Source organism: Lissotriton vulgaris, chromosome 3_1 (assembly GCF_964263255.1).
Source record: "Lissotriton vulgaris chromosome 3_1, aLisVul1.2, whole genome shotgun sequence".
Lineage (NCBI taxonomy): Eukaryota > Metazoa > Chordata > Amphibia > Caudata > Salamandridae > Lissotriton > Lissotriton vulgaris.
The window spans coordinates 104,282,405-104,302,491 of record NC_141689.1 but is presented as its reverse complement, the minus strand read 5'-3'; the positions used below and the strand labels follow the sequence as shown (position 1 = coordinate 104,302,491).

Sequence of the window (20,087 nt, the reverse complement as noted above, 5' to 3'; positions counted from 1 at the left end):
TCTATGCCATCCCCCTTTTGAGTTATTGATTGGGATGCCATCTGGAGCACCGGAATTAAAGTTTCATATAGGGAGCTCAATTTGGCTTGCGATTGGGTAAAGTCAGACCACCACGCTCTTCGCCTGCCGTTGGAGAGAGTCAACCTAGGATCGATAGGACTTTCCGAATGTAATGCTCTCTCTAGATCAAATGCTAGCGCATGGTGGTCACTATCTAGACGTGGGACAACACTAAAATCAATTAACCTTTCCCAAGATTTAGAGTCAATTAAAATGTAATCTAGTAAGGAGCCTCGTTCATTACCGTGTAAATTGTAACTGCTGGAAGTTTCGGAGGTTGATCTGCCATTGCAGGCTCTAAGGGAGTGTTTCAGAACGAGACAGTTCATTTGAATCACCAAGGGGGACCATTTTTGACTGGTTAACATCTGGTCTCCGGGATTGCCCAGAAAATATCCTCCTCATGAATGAATACACATTTATTTAGCGCATGGCTACCCAAGGGCATCCCAGCGCATAAGTGACACCTAATCATTCTTCACTGATCAAGGAAAGAGAAAGGTTTTCAGCAGTTTCCTGAAACGGAGATAGTTAGGTTCAAGACAAATAGAGTCTGGGAGCTGGTTCAAAAATGTTGCGGCATGAAGTGAAAAACGTCGGCCACCCATCCGTACCCGTTTAATCCTAAGGACTGTCAGAAGTTTTTTTATGGTTAGATCTAAGAGGCCGGGAGACCTGATATAATTGCAGCATAGGCTGAATCAGAGCAGGTCCGTTGTCGGTGATGGACCTATGAACAGTGTACATGGCCTTAAACCAGATCCTCTGCTGCACTGGCAGCCAGTGCAACTGACAAAGTGCTGACTTGGCAGAATTCCGCTTTGGTACATTCATTAGAAGTCGGGCGGGCCAGTTCTGAACAATCTGCAGAATTTAATGGTTCCATGAGGTGCGCCCAGGTAGACCGCATTAGCGTATTCTAACCGCGATAAGATAAGGGCTTGAACCAACAGACGTCTAGCTTCAAAAGGAAGGAGAGGCAGAAACTTCCTTATCAATCTAATCAGGCCATAACAGGTGGCAGCAACTTTACGTGATTGTACTAAGAAGCATCCAACCATACGCCTAGACTCTTAATTTGTTTCTTAGGAGAAGGGGGAGGGCCAAGGCAGCTAGGCCACCAGGGATCTAAATTCATGGGGGTCATGTGTCCTAGCATCAATTGTTGAAACAAAGTTGTGTGTCTTGGAACAAGGGAGAAACGAAAATCAATGTTAGTTTCTATGAAGGAAACTGACACGTGTATCCCGATGAGACCTCTTGCGCTCTGTGTCTCAGAGTGCAAAAGATGTATTCAAGCGTTGTGGAGGTTCGGAAGTATAAAGAGATCTATTTCTTTCCAGCAGGAACTAAGCAGGGCGCTGTCCAATTACCAGGGCAAGTGGACAAAGCCCTGGCTCAAGGGGAGAGGCTGTCTTATATACAAGCCAATCAAGCATTAATTGCAAGCATGTGAGCCTAGTGGTGATAAAAAAAAAGGATACATGGATTTGACTTACTGTGCTTAGTATTCTAAATGAGATGCATTGTGGGATATGTAGTTTTGGAGAGACAGTTACAACAGTTCAGGGCACAAGAAGCTCGAAGTGTAACAGCAGTTGACCAGTGTAATTGAGCGAGAAAACAGCCTTCTACAAACAATATTATATCTCCCTTGTGAGTCATTAATGGCCCCCTCCGGCGCTAATGGTGTCTGCCGCTGCACAATGATGGCTGTTCCTCTTGAGTAAATGGAGTAGGCAGAGAAGTATCTGTGCTCTGCCTATCACGAAGCAATGGGTTTGTTTCCTGTAACATGGCTATGTGAATATTGTGCCTCTCAAGTTAGCCTAGTAAAGTTATGTATGTTAAACATGGCTGCATCTGCTGGCCCAGGCTCAATGTGACAAACTTTCTCAACAAGGGATTAATTCGTTCTTTTTCCTCCCTAAAGCATTGGCATCTTCAATTTAACCGCTCTAATGGCAGGCTTAGTCAAGGGAGTAGGAGACATGAACAAGTTGGGGCAGCCAAGGATCTCAGTCTGGTCTTTAATGTATTTAAGCCATGGAATATATAATGCCTTCCCAAAGGCTAACCAATACTGAATTATCAGTTGGTTTAAGTTTGGGGTCGGTTGTGCCCAAATTCTCAGCTAGCAGAGAAGTGGAGCAACCACGATCATGTCTGAAATATAGCCCACTCCCAACTCCTCATGCAGGTTAAAAATTGGGGTGGATGCCGCAACAGCAAGAAGTTTATGTATGAAATTATTTTCTGCCCCTTGAATTTCTTTATAATCTCACAAAAAGGTCTCTATCGGAGGAATTATAACCATCTACGTTACCGCTCCACTATATAATGCACACAAAAGGTAACCAGATGGTATCACAACCTCGAATGTGAATGTGCTAAAAAAACAAACCAAAAAGGGCATTTGATTTTTAAAGACGAGAACCCTGACTCACCCATAGGTGACCTGCTTCATCATTGGGTTCCCTCTTGCATACAGTGCCCGCAAGGTGCACTGTGGGGGCTACAACTCTCCCTAAGGATGTTCCCTATCTGCTCAGGTCAACATGTTTCTGCCCGGATGACCAAAAGGTTTCAATGTCAGACCAAATGTCTGCTTCAACCTTTAATCCGCACTCTATATGCATGGTTCACATAGAGGCCTCTATATCTGGAGACTGTATGCTGGGATAGCTGGTCCCCGTGAACCATTAAAGGTAGAAGACATTTGGTCTGACATTGAAACAGACCAGACTGAAGTTGGTTCCGAAGATATCCATATAATTAAGTATGGTTTGTTCTTTTTATTCACATTATTAGCAGAGGGACATTAAGTTGGTCCTGATGAATGCCACAAACCTTTTGGTCATCGGGGTAGAAACATGTTGACCTGACCAGATAGGGAACATCCTTATCCCTGTCGTTCACACTGTTTTTTAACACTGTCCATTGGGATACATATTAAACACATTTTTCCCTTTTGAGGCAGTTTTAACTCACTTTTTTATATATAATGTTTGCACTCTGCCCCTCACTCACTTAAAAACATTGGAGTGTAAAACACCTCACGCTCCTCTCCTGAGGGAGAGTTGTAGCCCACACAGTGCACATTGCGGGCACTGTGTGCAAGAGGGAACCCAATGATGAAGCATGTCACCTATGGGTGAGTGAGGGTTCTCGCCTTGTATTTCTTTCACATCCTTATAGCCCCAAATATCGCTACTAAAAGTGGTCATTGGGATGCACTTAGCATTATAGACATTTAAAATCGCAGGGAACGGCTTGGAGCCTATTCTTTTTGCGAAATCTAGTGTTGCCCTTGCTGCTCTAGCTAAGATGTTCCTTTTAAGTGTGTGTTGTGCACACCACAAACGCTGGTCATCAAAGAGCACCACTAGGTATGGGAAGGTAGACACTTTAGTTCACTCGGTCCCCTTACAATAACATTTTGCCTTTGCTGCCCTCCTAGAACCTATTGTCATGGCATGTGATTTTTTAAAATTGGTAATTAGATCCAAAGAGTCCATGAAATCTGTAAAAGAATTTAAAAGCAGTTGCAGCCCCCTAGCCGTTCTGGATACTAGAACTGTGTCATCAGCATACAGGAGTGCTGGAATCATTTTGGTACCGGCTCTTGGTATGTCTTTGCAGCAAGTTGCCAAGGACTCCCCTAATTTATTAATATAGAGGGTGAACAGCAGGGGGGCCAGTATGCATCCCTGCCGCACTCCTCTTTTTACCACCCAAGAGTCGGTCAAACTGCCGTCTTCGTTGAAGTGTACCGCGGCCGTAGTATTGTCATAGGCAGTGGCCAGGTAGGAGATCAGACCAGCATCTAGCCCCATTTCCTGAAGAATCACCCACAGCTTGGACCTGTTGACTAGATCAAAAGATGAGGAGAGGTCCATTAAAGCTAAATGCAGACCCCCACCTCCCCCCTTCCCAACCAACAGTATACTTCCCTATCACAAAGTGAAGGTTAAGGCACTGGTCCAAAGTTGCCCGCTCCGGCCTAAACACATACTGGAGGTCCGAGACAATGTTGGCGCTGTCAAGCCAGGCTGTTATGCGCTCCAGGACTACTTTCCCCATGATTTTGGCCGAGGAATCAAGAAGCGAAAAGAGCCTGTAGCATGCTGGGTCATCCCTGGCACCTTTTTTGAAAATAGGGATGATCACCGCCTTTGCCCATGACAAGGGAAAACCAGATGCACAGGCTGCATTAAAAAAAGTGTTAAAATCATAGCCCAAACTTTTGAATCTGCCTTATAAAAGTCAGCCGGGCGCTTTTCTTCCTGAGGTTGTGATGACAGCTTTGTGTACCTCATCTGTGTTAAAAACAAGCGGGTAACCTACTAGTCCGGGAATGGTTTGTCCCACGGAGTTCTCAAGGTTATCATCACTGTAGATTTTGCAAAAGTGCTGGACCCATATCTCTGCGGGAACTAAACACTCTGTGCAGGAGTTGGGTGAATCATCAAAGTGAGGGCTATTGACAACAGACCAATATTTTGAACTGTTTGCCGGCACGCTGGCTTGGCTGAGCTCTTCCCAGGCCATCTCCCTCAGTTGTTTTTTTCTAGTCTGTACTGCAAGTTTCTATGCCTTTCCTGCTATTTTTAATTAAAGAAACAGCCCTCGGATTTTGCTTAAGAGCCTGCATGAGTTTCTTTTGGGTAGTCATACAGGTATTATCAAACCATCTTTTCAGCTTTGGGCGCCTTGCTCTAGTCATGGTAGATAAATTAGAGGCAACTCATTTAGTGATTGACTCAAAGGCATCCAAGATAGAACTGGCCTGAGATTCCTGGTCTCAACACACCTTAAGCTCTGGGGCGGAAATAATATACAGATTACCCATATACTTTAAGGGGTGATCCTGTCCCACCTCACTTTACGTTCTTGATCTTTAGGTTTAATGTTTATATTGGTAAGTTGACCAGCAATCCTAACCTTATAAATGGCTCGTAAATAGAGATCCAGTATCAGGTTATGTTAAGTTTCCTACAGCAGATATTAGCGGGGAGGATACCAATTCGTGGTCAATTACACTTTGACAGCCATGGCTAGTTTAGGTAGCTACAGGTACAGGCCTGTCTGATTGTTGTAGGCAGTTCAGGTTATGGGCCGTTAGAATGCTTTCTAAGAAGGAACCAGACCGGGAATGTTCAAAATGGTTTTGCCCTTGCAGACCAACCTCCTCCTCTAAAAATGCCAAACAGTTCAGAGGACAAGCATGAGTGTTCAAATCTCCCAAGATTAGTGTATTATGGTGGTCTTCAGTGCTTTCCCAATGAGCCACTAAAAAGCCCCTAATGCCATTAGGTGCTCAGTCTCATTAGTCTACGTTAAAGAGTTTTAGAAGTTGACCACAAGGTGTGCGGGTTGGTTCTTTCCTGTCAGTTCTACAGCTATCACTTGAGGTGAGCAAACATCAATCAAATTGGTGTTATAGGAGAGTTTAAGGCTAAACCGCACAAGAAGACCCCCTGCTCGACTTTATAGCGGGTTTCCAGAATGATATATAACAATCCAACAAGAAGTGGTCAGTGGGCTCCCATGTTTCTTGTAATGCTATAATATGGTGGGTGGTTACAAAACGTAGCCAAGCAGTAGCACCCTTTTTTGACCTTAGCCCAGATAGGTTCCATGAAAGAACTTTCAGCATAGCTTGTTCAGTTATGGAGTTGATGGGACCAGAACCTGAACCTTGAAAGCCAATCAACACATTTGCTACGGAGTTGTTCCCATGTCTCCCGCTGGCCCCGTTTTAATGGCGGTACCCCTGCTAGGACCAGAAAGTAGGGCAGACTCAAGGTATCTTGGTTAGCTGCTGTGGCGTTACTGTATGGGTGGGATGTTACACTACACCTTGAGCTGACAATTGATGGATTCTGGGCATCTCCCTTAGGTCTGCTGGGGCCGCCTGCATTCTCCTGCCAACAATGAGTGCGTGTCATAATGGCTGAATTACTGAGAGGTTCGGTTCTGGTTTCCTAAGTAACTAAATTTGAATTTGCGATGGGGGGACAGAGTTTGGTCCGATGACATGCAAGGCTTACTTACAGTGGAAATATCGCTGGGGTGGGAGGGTTGAGTTGTGCTCGAAATGTTTGGTGTACTTATTATTGGCCCCGTGTTACCCATCCCTCCTTACTTTGAATTGGTGGGCATTTGTGCATTCCTTGCTAGTTCACCTCCTCCCCAATGATTAAAAGCAGGTAGTCAATGGATGCCTAAAGTGGAGCCAATTTTTCCTCCAAAAGGACAGTCACTTGGTTATTTACTAATGCAGCAATGGCATCTCCGCAACCCACAAGGCAAAATGATGGCTCAGTCTGTGTGCCAATTGTGCAGTTCAAATTCATGGTGACTATGGGTGATACCGCTGGGACGTCAAGAGTCTTAGTGTGGTCAATAAAGTTAATAGGTAGTTGCATCCAGGCGGTAAGACGATTTCGAGAAGAGGTGATACGGGTGGGTTGTTTCCTTTTGATGCTGGTGGGTTTCCCAGTCTTTCTCTTCCGTTTCGCCGCAGGGATTCCAGCAAGCGGGATAGAGTTGTTAATTGGGGGCACCTCGGTTATCTTGATTGTGTCCAAGCTACTAGCACTCCCGTTTGTGATGGAGGATTTTTCAGCTTCAAGGCCATTGGATAATGACAGAGGTAGCTCTGAGGTATTATCTGAAGTGGCACCTCTTTGATAAGTAGCAGCCGCCCGCCCTTCGGCATCCAGGGACAACCGTCTTTCTGTGAGTGTAATTTCACCTGCAACAATATTAGCAACCCTCTCAAGCATGCTATTAATGCTGGTTGTAATAGGGTGTGATGGTGGTAACGTGGTGCGTTTTCCCATGATTAAAAAAAAATTGTTAGATCAGCTCAAGAGTCCAGACAAAATGTGTCCAATAAAATTGTGTATGATTAATGGGGCACTCACCTGCCTTGTTCGGTCCCACTTCAAAAGAGGTATTGCCCGGCCTGGCCCAACCTCAACTGGTCTCGGATGGGCGCCCTTATGGAGCCCTTTAATGCTTTTGAAGTGCCTCCGGACGCGTGGTGCTGCCGTCGACAGCCGCCTGGGACCTGTGGTCCCGTCCCCAGCAGTGGCAGCAAACAGCAAAGTTGCAGGGCTACCCCTCTCTCAGGCTCTTCAGCCCCAAATCCATACAGTCAAAAGTCAAAGAGTCAAGAGTCAAGGTGGCTATGGTGGTACTGGACTTGTACTGGATTAGTGTTGCGCTCGCTACACGGGCACCCCTGAACAGAACCTGCCGCGCCAGAGCGCACTGAAGGAGAGGGAGAGCTCCCCGCTCAGATGCCCGGGCAGTCCTTCAGTGTAGGTGCTGGACGTCAAGTGCCACAAACCAACAAACAAATAGGAGAGGCGGGAGGGACACTACTCTCCCCCCACATTGCAGTGTTAATTCTGTGCCGTCAAGGCTGGGTCCCTTGTACCCCCGGGAAGCCCGATGACAAACCTCCAGCCCACACAGTCTTTCCGGCCGAGCTCGGAGTCAGTCCGGGGCGACTGCAGGACCTCCGTGCCGGTTGCCAATGAGAGCACACAGCCTCGTCCGCAATTCAGGAGGGCGTAGCGGCCAGGAGAGGCTGCTGTCTTGTTCCTGTGGACTCACCATAGAGAGAAGAAGCAGTGGGAGGCCCCGCTCTCCGCCGTCGTCACCGGGACTCCAATCGGGCCTCGGCGTGCTGCGATGTCCACGGTGATAGCTTCGTCCAGAGGTGTCGGAGCTCTGCCAAACTCCCCCAAACTCAGTCGTTTTCGAGATAGCATTTACCGCAAGGTTATAATGCACCGCTACCTATATGTCTGGCAATATCAAGTAGAGCCCGGGAGAATGGTCTCCGAAAACTGCAGAGGGGCCCTGCGCATGCAGGAGCACCCTCTCAGTAAAACCTAGCACCCTCAATCAATCAATCATTGCATCTGTAAAGAGCACTACTTACCCGTGAGGGTCTCACAGCACTGGGGGGAAGAGAATGCTGCTACTGCTCGAAAAGCCAGGTCTTGAGGAATCTTCTGAAGGTCAGCAGGTCTTGGGTCTGCCGTAGGTGGATGGGGAGGGTGTTTCAGGTCTTTGCGACGAGGTGGGAGAATGATCTGCCACCGGAGGTTGCTCTTCTGATGCGGGGGGGGGGGGGTACTGTAGCTAGGGCGAGGTTGGTAGAGCGTAGCTGGCAGGTGGGGGTGTAGAAGCTGAGTTGTCTGTTGAGGTACACTGGACCGGTGTTGTGGAGTGCCTTGTGTGATTGGGTGAAGAGCTTTAACGTTATCCCCTTACTGACGGGGAGCCAGTGCAGGTCTCTCAGGTGGGGTGTGATGTGGCTGTGGCGAGGAATGTTGAGGATCAGGCGTGCAGAGGCGTTCTGGATGCGTTGAAGCCTTTTCAGGAGTTTTGCCGAGGCTCCTGGGTAGGATGCGTTTCTGTAGTACAACCTGCTGCTGACGAGGGCCTGGGTCATCTTTTCGGTGGGGATCCACTTGTAGATCCTGCGGAGCATGCGGAGGATGTTTAAGCAGGAGGAAGAGACGGCGTTGACCTGCTTAGTCATGGAGAGGGTGGAGTCGAGGATGATCCTTAAGTTGCGTGTGTGGTCGATGGGTGTTGGAGCTGTTCCCAGTGCGGTCAGCCACCAGGAGTCGTCCCAGGCCGAAGGGGTGGGTCCGAGGATGATGACCTCCGTCTTGTCCGAGAACAGCTTCAGTCGGCTGGTCCTCATCCATTCGGCGACGGCATTCATTCGTTCATGGAGGTTAGTTTTGGCGGTGTGGGGGTCCTTGGTGAGGGAGAGGATCAGTTGGGTGTCATCGGAGTAGGAGATGATGTTGAGGTTGTGTAGTCAGGCGACGTGGGCGAGTGGGGTCATGTAGATGTTGAACAGCGTAGAGCTGAGGGATGAGCCCTGGGGTATGACGCAGATGATCTCGGTGGCTTCGGAGCAGTAGGGGGGTGGGGAGGAGGTGGGCACTCTGTGTTCTGCCGGAGAGGAAGGAGGTTGTCCAGTCCAGGGCCTTCTCTTGGATCCCGGCGTCGTGAAGGCGTGTTGGTAGTGTCCTGTGGCAGACTGTGTCGAAGGCGGCTGACAGGTCCAGGAGGAGGGCTGTGGTTTCTCCGTTCTCTAGCAGGGTTCTGATGTCATTGGTGGCCGCAATGAGGGCAGTTTCGGTGCTGTCGTTGCTGCGGAACCCCAACTGGGACGGGTCCAGGAGGTTCTCCTCGAGGTAGAGGGTCAGTTGTTTGTTGACGGTCTTCTCAATGACCTTTGCCGGGAACGGGAGCAGGGAGATGAGCCGGAAGTTCTTGAGGTCCTTTGGGTCCGCCTTGGGTTTCTTGAGTAAGGCATTGATCTCGGCATGCTTCCAACTCTCCAGGAAAGTTGCTGTCTCGAAGGAGATGTTGATGGCTTTCTGGAGATGGGGTGCGATGGCGGTGTTGGCTTTGTTGAAGATGTGGTGCGGGCAAGGGTCTGCCTTCAGGATTGTTAAGGTCTGCTATGGGGTGACTTGAATGAATGAATGAAGTGGAATTTATTCATGCGCAACTTAGCCCAATGGGCGTCAAGGCGCCTAACTCAAAAAACTAGCTGAAGGCAACAGATAACAAGGGCTTACTGATAGGCCTTAATGAAAGACCAGGTTTTAAGAGATTTCCTAAAGAGATCCAATGAGGGCTGTGATTTGATCTCCAGGGGAAGTGTGTTCCATAATTGGGGTGCCAAGATGGAAAAAGCCTTACTCCCCCATCTAACCTTCCTAGAACACGAGACTACCAGTTGGTTTAGCTCAAGAGAGTGTAAACATCTACTCGGAACATACCGAGTAAGCAGGGATCCAAGAGCATCGGCAGGGCCAGCCATGAGGGCACTATAAGTAAGGCAGAGGAGTTTAAAAGATACTCTGGAGGTGATAGGGAGCCAATGAAGACTCTTCCTCGCCATGGTCGCAGAGGACAACCAAGGCAGGGCCAGAACAAATCGTGCTGCCGCATTCTGCACCACCTGTAGGCGCTGCAAAAGGCCCTTGTTGGCCCCGGCATAGAGTGAGTTACAATAATCGAGCCTTGAACCAACAAGGGCAACCACAACCTGCTTACGTGCCTGTGGGGAAAGATAGTGAGGGATTCTTTTAAGAGTCCTGATGACGCCCCGACATGTGGCCACAGTCACTTATAAGGTTTTAAGTGTAGTTATAGATATAGATATAGTGAACCTATATCTCATGTAAGTGGTGCAAGCACCAGCTTACACAGTCTGCATTAGCAGACATGATGTTCCATTTTGCCTGGCCTCTCATGGGTGGCATAATACATGCTTCAGCCATGGGAGGCATCTGGGGTACCTATGCCCCGGGTACATGTGTACCATATACTAGGGACTGATAAGGGTACCCAGTATCCAATATGGAGTTGTACCAAAGTACATACATATCAATTTAAGGGAGAATGCAGATAGACTGGGGTCCTCAATAGCTGGATCCCAGCCAGACTAGTCAAACAGTGGTTGCAAAAAGCAAAAAGTTGAGGTAATCATAAGAAGCAGATCCTACTTTCCTACACTGAAAAAAATGGGAGTAAATTATTTAACAATGTATTGGAGCAGGGCTAAAAGCCACATTCATAGTAGTCAAGAGCATTGGGAGACTGGTAACAAAGTGGATGTCTGCCTTTGTTGGTGATGTGGACTCGGATTTTGTTGATATTTTATGTAAAGAAGTGATTTATCTTGTTGTACTTTTCAACTTATTGAGCGATTAGGACAAGCGTAATAAAATGAACCATTCCTCACCTGCCATGACAGCTTAGCCTTGAAATACTCCCAATGCTTGTATCCTCTTAGCAGCCATGCCACCTTTTTAGTTCTCTGTTGCTCTACTACCAGGTCTGAAAATACCAATACATACACACATGCCAGACCCTGAAAATAGGATTCTATTCTTGTAGATAGTTCATTTATTGCATAAGTGTGGAAATGGCTGAGGCTGTGGTGGTTAGAGAGATATATGTTGAGCCAAGTGCTTTCAGTAGGATGTGTGGCGATGGGCTGTTACTCTGAGATTTCCGTTCAATTTGCAGATTGTGTTTTCAGTGATACATTGACTTCAGTTTGATTTTTTAGGTCAGTCTAAGTCTAGGGGAGTAATGACCTCTGTTTTGATTTTGACAGACTGAAGAGTTCTTCCTGTAGGGCATCTGTGATGAGGACTTTAAAGGAGAAAAAAGTTGGTCTACTTCTGGTTGGCTTGAAATGAAGTCAGTGATGGAGAAGGGAACCATAATGCATTATATCCAAGGGGTCCTTAAAGCATTATATCCAATCCAGAGCTATGGGTTTCTTGCAATGTTTTGCTAAAGAAGACATTAGTAGAGGCTTTTGCCTTTGGAATGGGCAAGTTTGGTTAAATGCTGCGAGACGTTGAATGAATTCAAGGGAGTGTATTGGAATTATTTCATATTCTTCATAATTGAGTCACCGGGGAGTTTCACGTCTGCAAGGAATGTGGAGATGAGAGTGTGAATGGATGTATAGATGATACGGTATGTGATTTCTTTGGTACAGATCTTGTTCAGTACTGGGAGATCAGATAGAACAATGCTGTATGAGAAGAAGAGAGAGAAACTTGAATGCTTATTGAGTTACTGAAGTGTAAGACCTGGCACACTTATGGATTATGTGCTGTCATTTAATTAAACATGTTAGTCTGCAGTTATGAAGAAGTCAAGGATATGTATGGAGGTGGGTATTAGCCATGTTTGCCTAACGAAAAATCCATCTACATTGTGTTGTGATCATTGCTGACTACTTTATGTACGCTGATGGTTTGTACTTTTGATGGTATGCATATGATAGTGCGTGGGAACAGGAAGATTCTATTAGTATGTGCCACCATGTGTGGCCTGGTGGCTTGTGTGGCTTACCTGTCGGTGTGAGTGTTGTAGTGCTTGACAGGCTCACGGTGATAGCTTATCTGAGCAATATCAGTTTTAGTCCAAGGCTTTTCCAAGACAAGATTGGCCCAGCCGGTAGTCTTGTACATTCATGGGCAAATGAAGACCATAGCAGAAGGGTATGAATGGCTCTTTGAGCTCTTGGCTGTTGCTAGAACAGCCAAAGCACACTGACTTGCCAAACCTTAAAGGATGGTGTTTGCAGGCAGGTTTTAATTGGGCTTCTTATTGGCAGCTGAGTGGGTCTATACCCAATTAGATTATGCCAATACCAAGTCGTAGAATTCTAGAGACTATAGGAATGCTGCTAGTGGCTGTGAGGTCACAGGCCTAAAAACAAAACGATCTGGTGATACCTGAACTTCAATCGCTTTGCTGACTACCAGTGGCAGAGAAATTGGCATTAGACATGTTATGGTAGTGCCCTTTAGTTTAGGAGACTCTGCTTTAGAATTCTCTACCATTATCACTGCAATCATAGAAAGTGTATCTATCTTTCCAAGACAATTTAAAGTCCCTAATGTTCATAATGAAGGTGTAACACAGTGGGATTTTAGCAGCACCAAGAGGTGAGATAATGGCAACAACTGAGCTTAACAAATATCTAAATCAGTCACGCCATCATATGCCATACCAAATAAACATATGATAGCAGGTTATGTAACATACTTTAAGAACCTTAGGTAACATTATGACACAGCTTCTGGAGTGTGTGTATTAGCTCTAGGTCTCATTTTAGAGTGCGATCCTACGGACCTTGCAGTGCTGCCAGAGCTAGCGCAGCGAGGAAAGTGAGAGGAACATTGCATATCTGAGAAAAATGAAGTAAGAGCGAGGTTGCACTGTTGTACCATTGGGAGACAGCCTGCTGGGTAGTAAAATAGGAGTGTGTCATGGATGGTTTCAGTCTCTGTGCTTCTGTAGCTCAATACATGCATGCAAGCTGCTAGTAGGGTACACAGCCTGAGGTTGAGGTCCGCCACTCCTTGCCCAAATGGTAGGGGAAGGAAGATGTTGTTCATGTTGTGCTTAGGATCAAGTGGTCTCTCCTAAATGTCAGGCAGGACCCACAGAGCCTCATAGGCAGACCTGTTCTTCAACAGGCTACCTGAGCAAAGGCAGGCAGATTGCAAAGGGTCGTCCTGGTCCACAGCCTGCCTCACGAAGCACTGAGATGCAGAGGACAAAGAGAAGTTGTAGGGGAGCAGAAATCTGATGACATCTAAGTAGTGAGCGAGATAAGGTAAGGTGGAACCCCACTCAAGGACTGAGGTCAGTACAGTTGAGTTGGGATAGGGAAACAATAAATATTCAACACCAGGATACCCTTCTGGGTTAAAGTATGCTTTAACAATTCCTGTCTCTACAATAAGAAAGTTATTTTGATGTAAGATGTCCATTAGCTGTGATTCTGAACTCCGATGACCATGTAGTGGCACTTGTTATGTAATGTGTTACTAAAGGAGCTTGGAAGGTAATGTTAGCAATGCGCGCACACCTGAGGACAGCCCATACAACATTATCATCAACAGTACCAACTAGGAGGTGTGCATCAACCATATATGAGAGCAGCAGACCCTCTTAGAAACCTCTGCATGATTATACATATGTCATGATCTAACTAAAGGCCATGATGTGACAAATTCAAGTTACAAACGTTCTGTGTGCTTTGAAACAACTGGTTTTGTAACATGCCACCTACAAGCTCCATAGCCCAAATAAATGACCATATCTCACTGTATCGAGGAGTTTCCGCAAACACTAACTGTAAATTCATGTCAATTTCTTTCTAGGTTCTGGTCAGGGGATAATCCTGATAACTGGAAAGACAACGAACACTGCGCTGCAATAACAGCACATGAAGATTGGAATGACGCGGATTGTGCTCTGGTTGCAAAATGGATCTGCAAAATACCTATACTGTAGCAGCATGAACTGTGAAGCTACACTCGCACAGCAAAACTTATGCTTCTCCATGACACTTTTAGATTATATGAATATAGGGTCTAGAATGGTTTATCTGTGGTGACCAACTTTGGGCCGTGAGGGCTGGGGCTGTATCAATAACATATTTTCAAGATCCCACTGATATCTCCGTTCTCCCTTACAATGGCAAATTCTTCTTTGACAAAGACTCCGACAACGACCGAAAACACATTTAATGATAACACAATGATGGCCATAATATTTTGTTTTAATCTATGTGAATGTAATGAAAATCAGTTAAAGCCCGGCCTTAGTAAAGAAACATTAGACATCCCAGTTCTAAGTCAGGGGGATAGCCTGTATGATATCCAATCAATTCTTTACATATTCTTCACATATTGAGTGATGCCTTATTTCCCCATAGGTGGAAACATGAAAACATGCTGGAAGCATCAACATATTATTTGAAATATTATTGGTGGCTTCTCATGAATATTCAGATCCATTTTTTGAGAATGAACATATTCTGACCACCAAGTCCCCTAGAATGTGGGATTGTTTACACCATTTTAAGAATACCAACATCACATAAAGAGCCATATTCTCAAGGAGCTATAGCAGAGTTAACGGCACTTCATCGCAGCCAAAGTTGCAATAAATGTATCACCCCATTCACAAGCTGGCGCTAACAGCCCATAGCACCGGTTTGCCTGCGAAAGCAGCCGCAAAAACACATCGCCACAGAGGACCACGGCAACTATCGCTAATGAGATGCAAGAGAGTACCTTTCAGGTCTCCCAAAAACGATTCCACTCTACAGTGCGTGCTGCAGGGCTCTTCACTAAGCCCAACCCTTTAATATCTGCGTTCGCCCCCTGGTATGATGACGCAGCTATTCATGTCTGTCAGAGGTTGCTGCTGGATGGATTTAAAGCTGAATGCAGGGAATATGGAAGTGTTGGTTTTGGGCACACACTGAAGCATCTCATCCAATGCCTGGTGGCCTCATAATCTTGGTACATTACTCCCTCCCAGACCTAAGGTTAAAAATGTGGCCATCTGGTGTGATGATAAACTTTCTTTCGATAACCAGATCACTGCTTTTGCAGGGAAATGGTTTGAGATGCCGAAATCTTAGAAGACAATTCTCCACTTTTTTCCAGAGTCTGCCCCCAAAAACTGTAGTCTAGGGTCTAGTTATATACAGACTAGACTACTGCAATGTTCTGTACATAGGTGTGTCTCAATCCCGCCTTAGCAGGCTTCAACAGGTCCAGAATGCTGCAGCGCAGATATTTCCCAATCAACCTAAGTGCGCCTCTCGGGACCACACTTTCAGAAACTGCACTGGCTCCCGGTGAGGCAAAGTCACCTTTAAAGCTCTCTGCTACTGCTACAAGGCTCTTTCCGCTCAAGGCATCTTATCTTCAGTTGATGGTCAAATCCTATGTTTGCCAAAGCAAAACTGTCCGTTGTTCCAAAATTTTAAAGCGCTAGAATAAAGGGCAGTTCCTTTAGCCATCTTGCGGCAACAATCTGGAACTCTCTTCCTGTTGCAATTCTGCAGGCTTCATTTAAAACTTTTCAGGAAAAAAATTAAAACCTGGCTATTCAGGTCTAGAAGAGATCTGGTTAAACTGATGGGCACCTTTATCCTCAGGAGTCCGAATCCTAGCGCTGGGACACTTGGTAAGAAGTAGCTATGCACTTATAGACTGAATATTAATATTATTATTCCTGTGTTTTCCTGATAGGTGTAACTATTTCCTTGGTGAAAATAAACCTTTACCTAAATCTTTATCAGTTGTTGGGTTCCACAGTAATAAATAGTTACTCCTTGGTGGACAGCAAAGAACTAGCCTATCATCACCTATTGCAATAGACCATTCTATTCTATCCACCTATATGGAATGGGCGTACAATATTTACCTTTAATATCACTTATGTGTGTCCATCACCATTGCACTTTGGCACTGATCATTAACACTTATGCTTCAAGCAGCTGGGAAGTTCCAAATTAGAGAGTGTTCTACAAGTTGAGCGTTACGTTTCTCAGCATACCTTTGTTTTCTAACCAAGCAGCTGAGGATTTATTGTGGGTTACATCTAGAATGATCTATACTGTTGACCTCTGCGTGCAGCAATTGCTGCTCAGTAAGGGGATCTAATGTTCTGCTCCAATAAAAACCTTATGCCTCACTCTGGAGAAGCTTGCAGCAGGCACACAGCGCATGCAACACAAACAGACAGAAGAGGCAAAGCAGCAGTGATTGTGTAATGTCCATTGCGACAAGGCTGTCAGCAAGTCTAATCTTCACTGAAAGTTCAATTCTACAACAAACAGTATGCAGTGATTCACACAGGAGCAGATGTCCAGTAACTAAATGTAGCAAACTGCAAAAGCATGAGTAGTCTGAGCAGGTCTCTAATTAAATGAGTTAAGTCGTAGGATTTCGAAGTCGTCCCTATGAGTTCCAACCAGCAACAATGGGGCAGCTATTTTTAAATGACTACCCCGGTCCTCAACTGAGGTAATGACCAATATAGATTCAAAACAAGAACCAAGAAATACAGACTAACGTGTAAAGGATCAATTCTCTAATCAAAGGCAACCTTGTGGCACCAGGTTCTTTGTAAAAGGGGTGACTGGGACTGCAGTTTCCAAGAACCTTCCTAGATACACATATTTGGTTTATTAATACCATTTTTTTTTATTTGCAAGATTCAGAGTTACAGGCTTTCTTTAAGACCCAACATTAGGCATTCTTTGAGATCCTCTTTCAACTTCATAAAGTTCTAGGTCATTTCCTATGTTCCTTTTTTATGAAGTTTGCTTGACAACCATAATAAATGAAAAGTGAATAATGGATTGAAGTGCACAACGGCATTAAACAAAACATGTTCCAATGGATCTTCATCATACCATCTAGTATTAAGGCCTAAATATGATGCAAAACCTGAGCACCTGTTTGATACTGTGATAGGAACCTATGATTAGAGAACAGAACTGTGTAGGTCTGAAAATTCTTTAAAATTCAGGAACTAGGATGAAAGGTGTCAAACACAACTTAAATGGTAAATGGTGTGTCAAAGAAAAGGAATCTAAGTGTTTGGCAAAAGATGCCTCATGAAGAGAAAGATTATAGTTCATACGATGTGTATATATATATATATATATATACATATATATATATATATATATATATATATATGTGTATATATATATATATATATATATATATATTTAACGTTTATGTTAATGAATTAAAAATAACACCACTCTTTTCCTCCCTTTCCTTCTATACACTCAATTTTTAATCCAACTAATCTTTTATATTACCATGGTGTATAATGTAATGCAATAAGTATGTATTACTTACTTAACATTCATTATAGATAATATAATAATGTTATAAATATGTTTAGCTCTATAAAACGTAGTAGGTAAACTTGTCTAAATGCATTCCTGAGACCTATCAAATGGATTTCTTTATATTACTCTAAGTCACTATTGCTTAAATCGTTTATTACTTGTATTATCTCAAATGGATTGTTCACTCTGATGTGGGTTTCAGTTTCTTTTTTTCTAAAACTGATAAAGTGATTTAACTGAAATCGGGTTGAAAACTGCAGAAGATTTAACAGTTATGGTATACTGGCTGTACGAATAGATGTTTTGGGTTATTTAGAAACACTCTCTGATCTCATATCTCCACTTTCACCTTCAGCTCTGAATGTTCCATTTTTTCACGTGGTGCACTGTACCCCTAGAAAATCTGCATCGAAATGGCACATCCAGATATTGGGTGAATCAGTGATAGCTGTGACCTCTGTTTAAGAAGCAATGCGTCCCAGAGACAAGGTTTAAAACAGTATTTCCAGGTAGTCAATAAATAAAGGATTTTTTCAAAAAGTAAGTTCTAGAGTGGAATTTAGTAAATTGATATAGGCATATTACAAAACTCAAAGGTACAATACAGAAATAGTAAAATGCAGATGCACTTGGCTCATTAGTCACTGCCATGAAGGACCGTAATAAAATAATAGGAACAATGCAGAATAATAGGCAAAATCAGAAATAAACTAAGTTTCAAATGTGCAGCAAAATCAGTTTGTGGGAGAGGGGGAAATTGGACAGCATCCACAGTAGAGGACAAAAAGATCTGGCTCATCCCCAAATTCAAGGGGTTATATAGCTTATTCCTCCATAAGAAAGTACATCAGAATACAGTATTACAAACCATCACATAACTTTATCACTTTAGCACTAACCATCTACATGAACAATGATTCAGTACTACTGATCTAATGTCATCCGGTGGTGTCAGAACAAACTAGTTACATAAACAACAGTAAACCATTGTGAATCAATGCAATGGGAAACATCCTAAACAACGAAGGTTTAGTTACGACTTACCTGAACAACGAAGTCCAAACAACGAAAAATCCTGAACAACGCAGTTCCTAACAACGATGTTCTGAACCACGACTTTTCTTAACAACGATTCCCAGACTGCACGTCACTCTTCAAACTTGGAAACGCCATTTCTCTAAAGCCTGACATTAAGCTCCACCCCCGGACTTGCTGTTAAGGCACGTCACTCTTCTCCGTCCCCCAAGCATTTGGGAAACTTGGAAACGGCAGACTGAAAAGGCGTGACATTGTTGTGGCATCATTAATTGAATTCAATGCCTATTCGTTCCTTGGCTTCTCCGCAATCATAGTTTGTACACAGGTGCAGTTTATTGTTTGTTTTTTAATTGTCTGAAGTCAATTATTGCCAAATGTAATTATAATTATTATTATATTAAAATAAATATTATATAATTATTATAAAAATTATAAATTATTATTGTAAATGTATTGCCGTGGTTCGCCAGAGAGGGGAAGTGTGGCAGGCTGTGCTCGCTGGTGTCGCCCTCTGTTGTGCTGGATTATGAACGTGCCAGCGTTCGTTCTGGGGGCGGTGTCAGAAGGAAGGTGGAAAATTGAGCTGTCATGGTCCTCTGGCGGGGGAGGAAGGAGGTGCTATGAAACACAATCAGAAGCACACACCCTGCCTACCACGGGAACGGATGACCCTGCAGCAGTGCAGGGCACAAGCAGGGACCTGGGTCGGAATATTCGGGGAGCGCAGAGGCTCCAGATAGCGCGAAAAGCATGAGGCGCCCTTTCAAGGAGGACAAAGTAGAATTTAGCAGCAGCTTAGCCCAAGGTGTGTGAGGGTATTTTTTAGGGTGGGTGTAATTAGTTTTTAAGGGGTGGGGGGGATCGGGTATTAGATGTAAAGCATTTTTTCAAAACACACATTCCTTTACCACGAAAAAACGTGGTAAAGGAATGCGTTGAAAAAAAAGTTGTAGTTTAGACAAGGTCGTGGTTGCGACCTCGTTGTTCAGGAAGTCGTGTTGTGGAACCCGTTGTTCCAACATACAATCAAATGCAATACCTCATTCAGGTGGAACGTCCATGAAAACTTATTATAGTGTCCTCGAATAGGCCTTCTTTGAGAACAGCGTAATTCAGACATAACCTAATCCACATCTTGCTGTAGAGAGGTATCTAGGGGGAGCAGCAAGATAGCGGCGGCCTTAGGTGGCTGTAGGAGATGCAACAGCGAGTTGATATGGTGGAGGAAGCTTTTGCTTGCTTGTGAGCGCCCGATTGTTTCAGCAGTGACGCGCCGGCTGAAGTCATTGTAACAGATTCAATACGGTGTTCATATGGACCAGACAGCCAAAAAGGCTAAGGCACCCCTCTAACAGCTGCAATTCCCCAAATCTCGGCGGGCTCGGGTGTGGCAGAGCTAACAAGCAGCAGAGCACTACACCAGAGTGGTCAGCGCCTCCCACCAGCAAGAAAAAAAGACTCCGCAAGGGAGAAAAAGGGGAAAGGCGGGCCTCCGTCCTCTCACCAACTGGTCAGACCGAGGCTGAACTTGAAGATGGTTCTACAGCTGGAAAAGCTCTGCAAGGTCCACAGACTCTTGAGTTGGTAAATAGTGCTGGCATGTGCTTACCATTTGAAGTGAATGCGGGTGGCATTGATGTGCTAGCACAAGAACTTGGGTGTGCTGCATTAGATTCTGGTATGGGCAAGGCAGAAGCGAATATGGGAGAGTTGTTGCAGAGGAAGGCAGCTA

General features: G+C 44.8%; 1 protein-coding gene across 2 annotated transcripts in view; it reads left to right on the top strand.

Annotated features, from left to right (window-relative positions):
• Window positions 1–17,507, top strand: part of LOC147726039 (CD209 antigen-like protein C) — a 583,514-nt gene extending 566,007 nt beyond the window's left edge. For both annotated transcript variants that reach the window (XM_086960156.1, XM_086960155.1), the window contains one exon: window positions 13,812–17,507. In XM_086960156.1, the coding sequence (XP_086816282.1) occupies window positions 13,812–13,944 (133 nt within the window). In that variant the 3' untranslated portion in view covers window positions 13,945–17,507. The remainder of the gene's footprint in view (window positions 1–13,811) is intronic.
• Window positions 17,508–20,087: the final 2,580 nt, after the last annotated feature.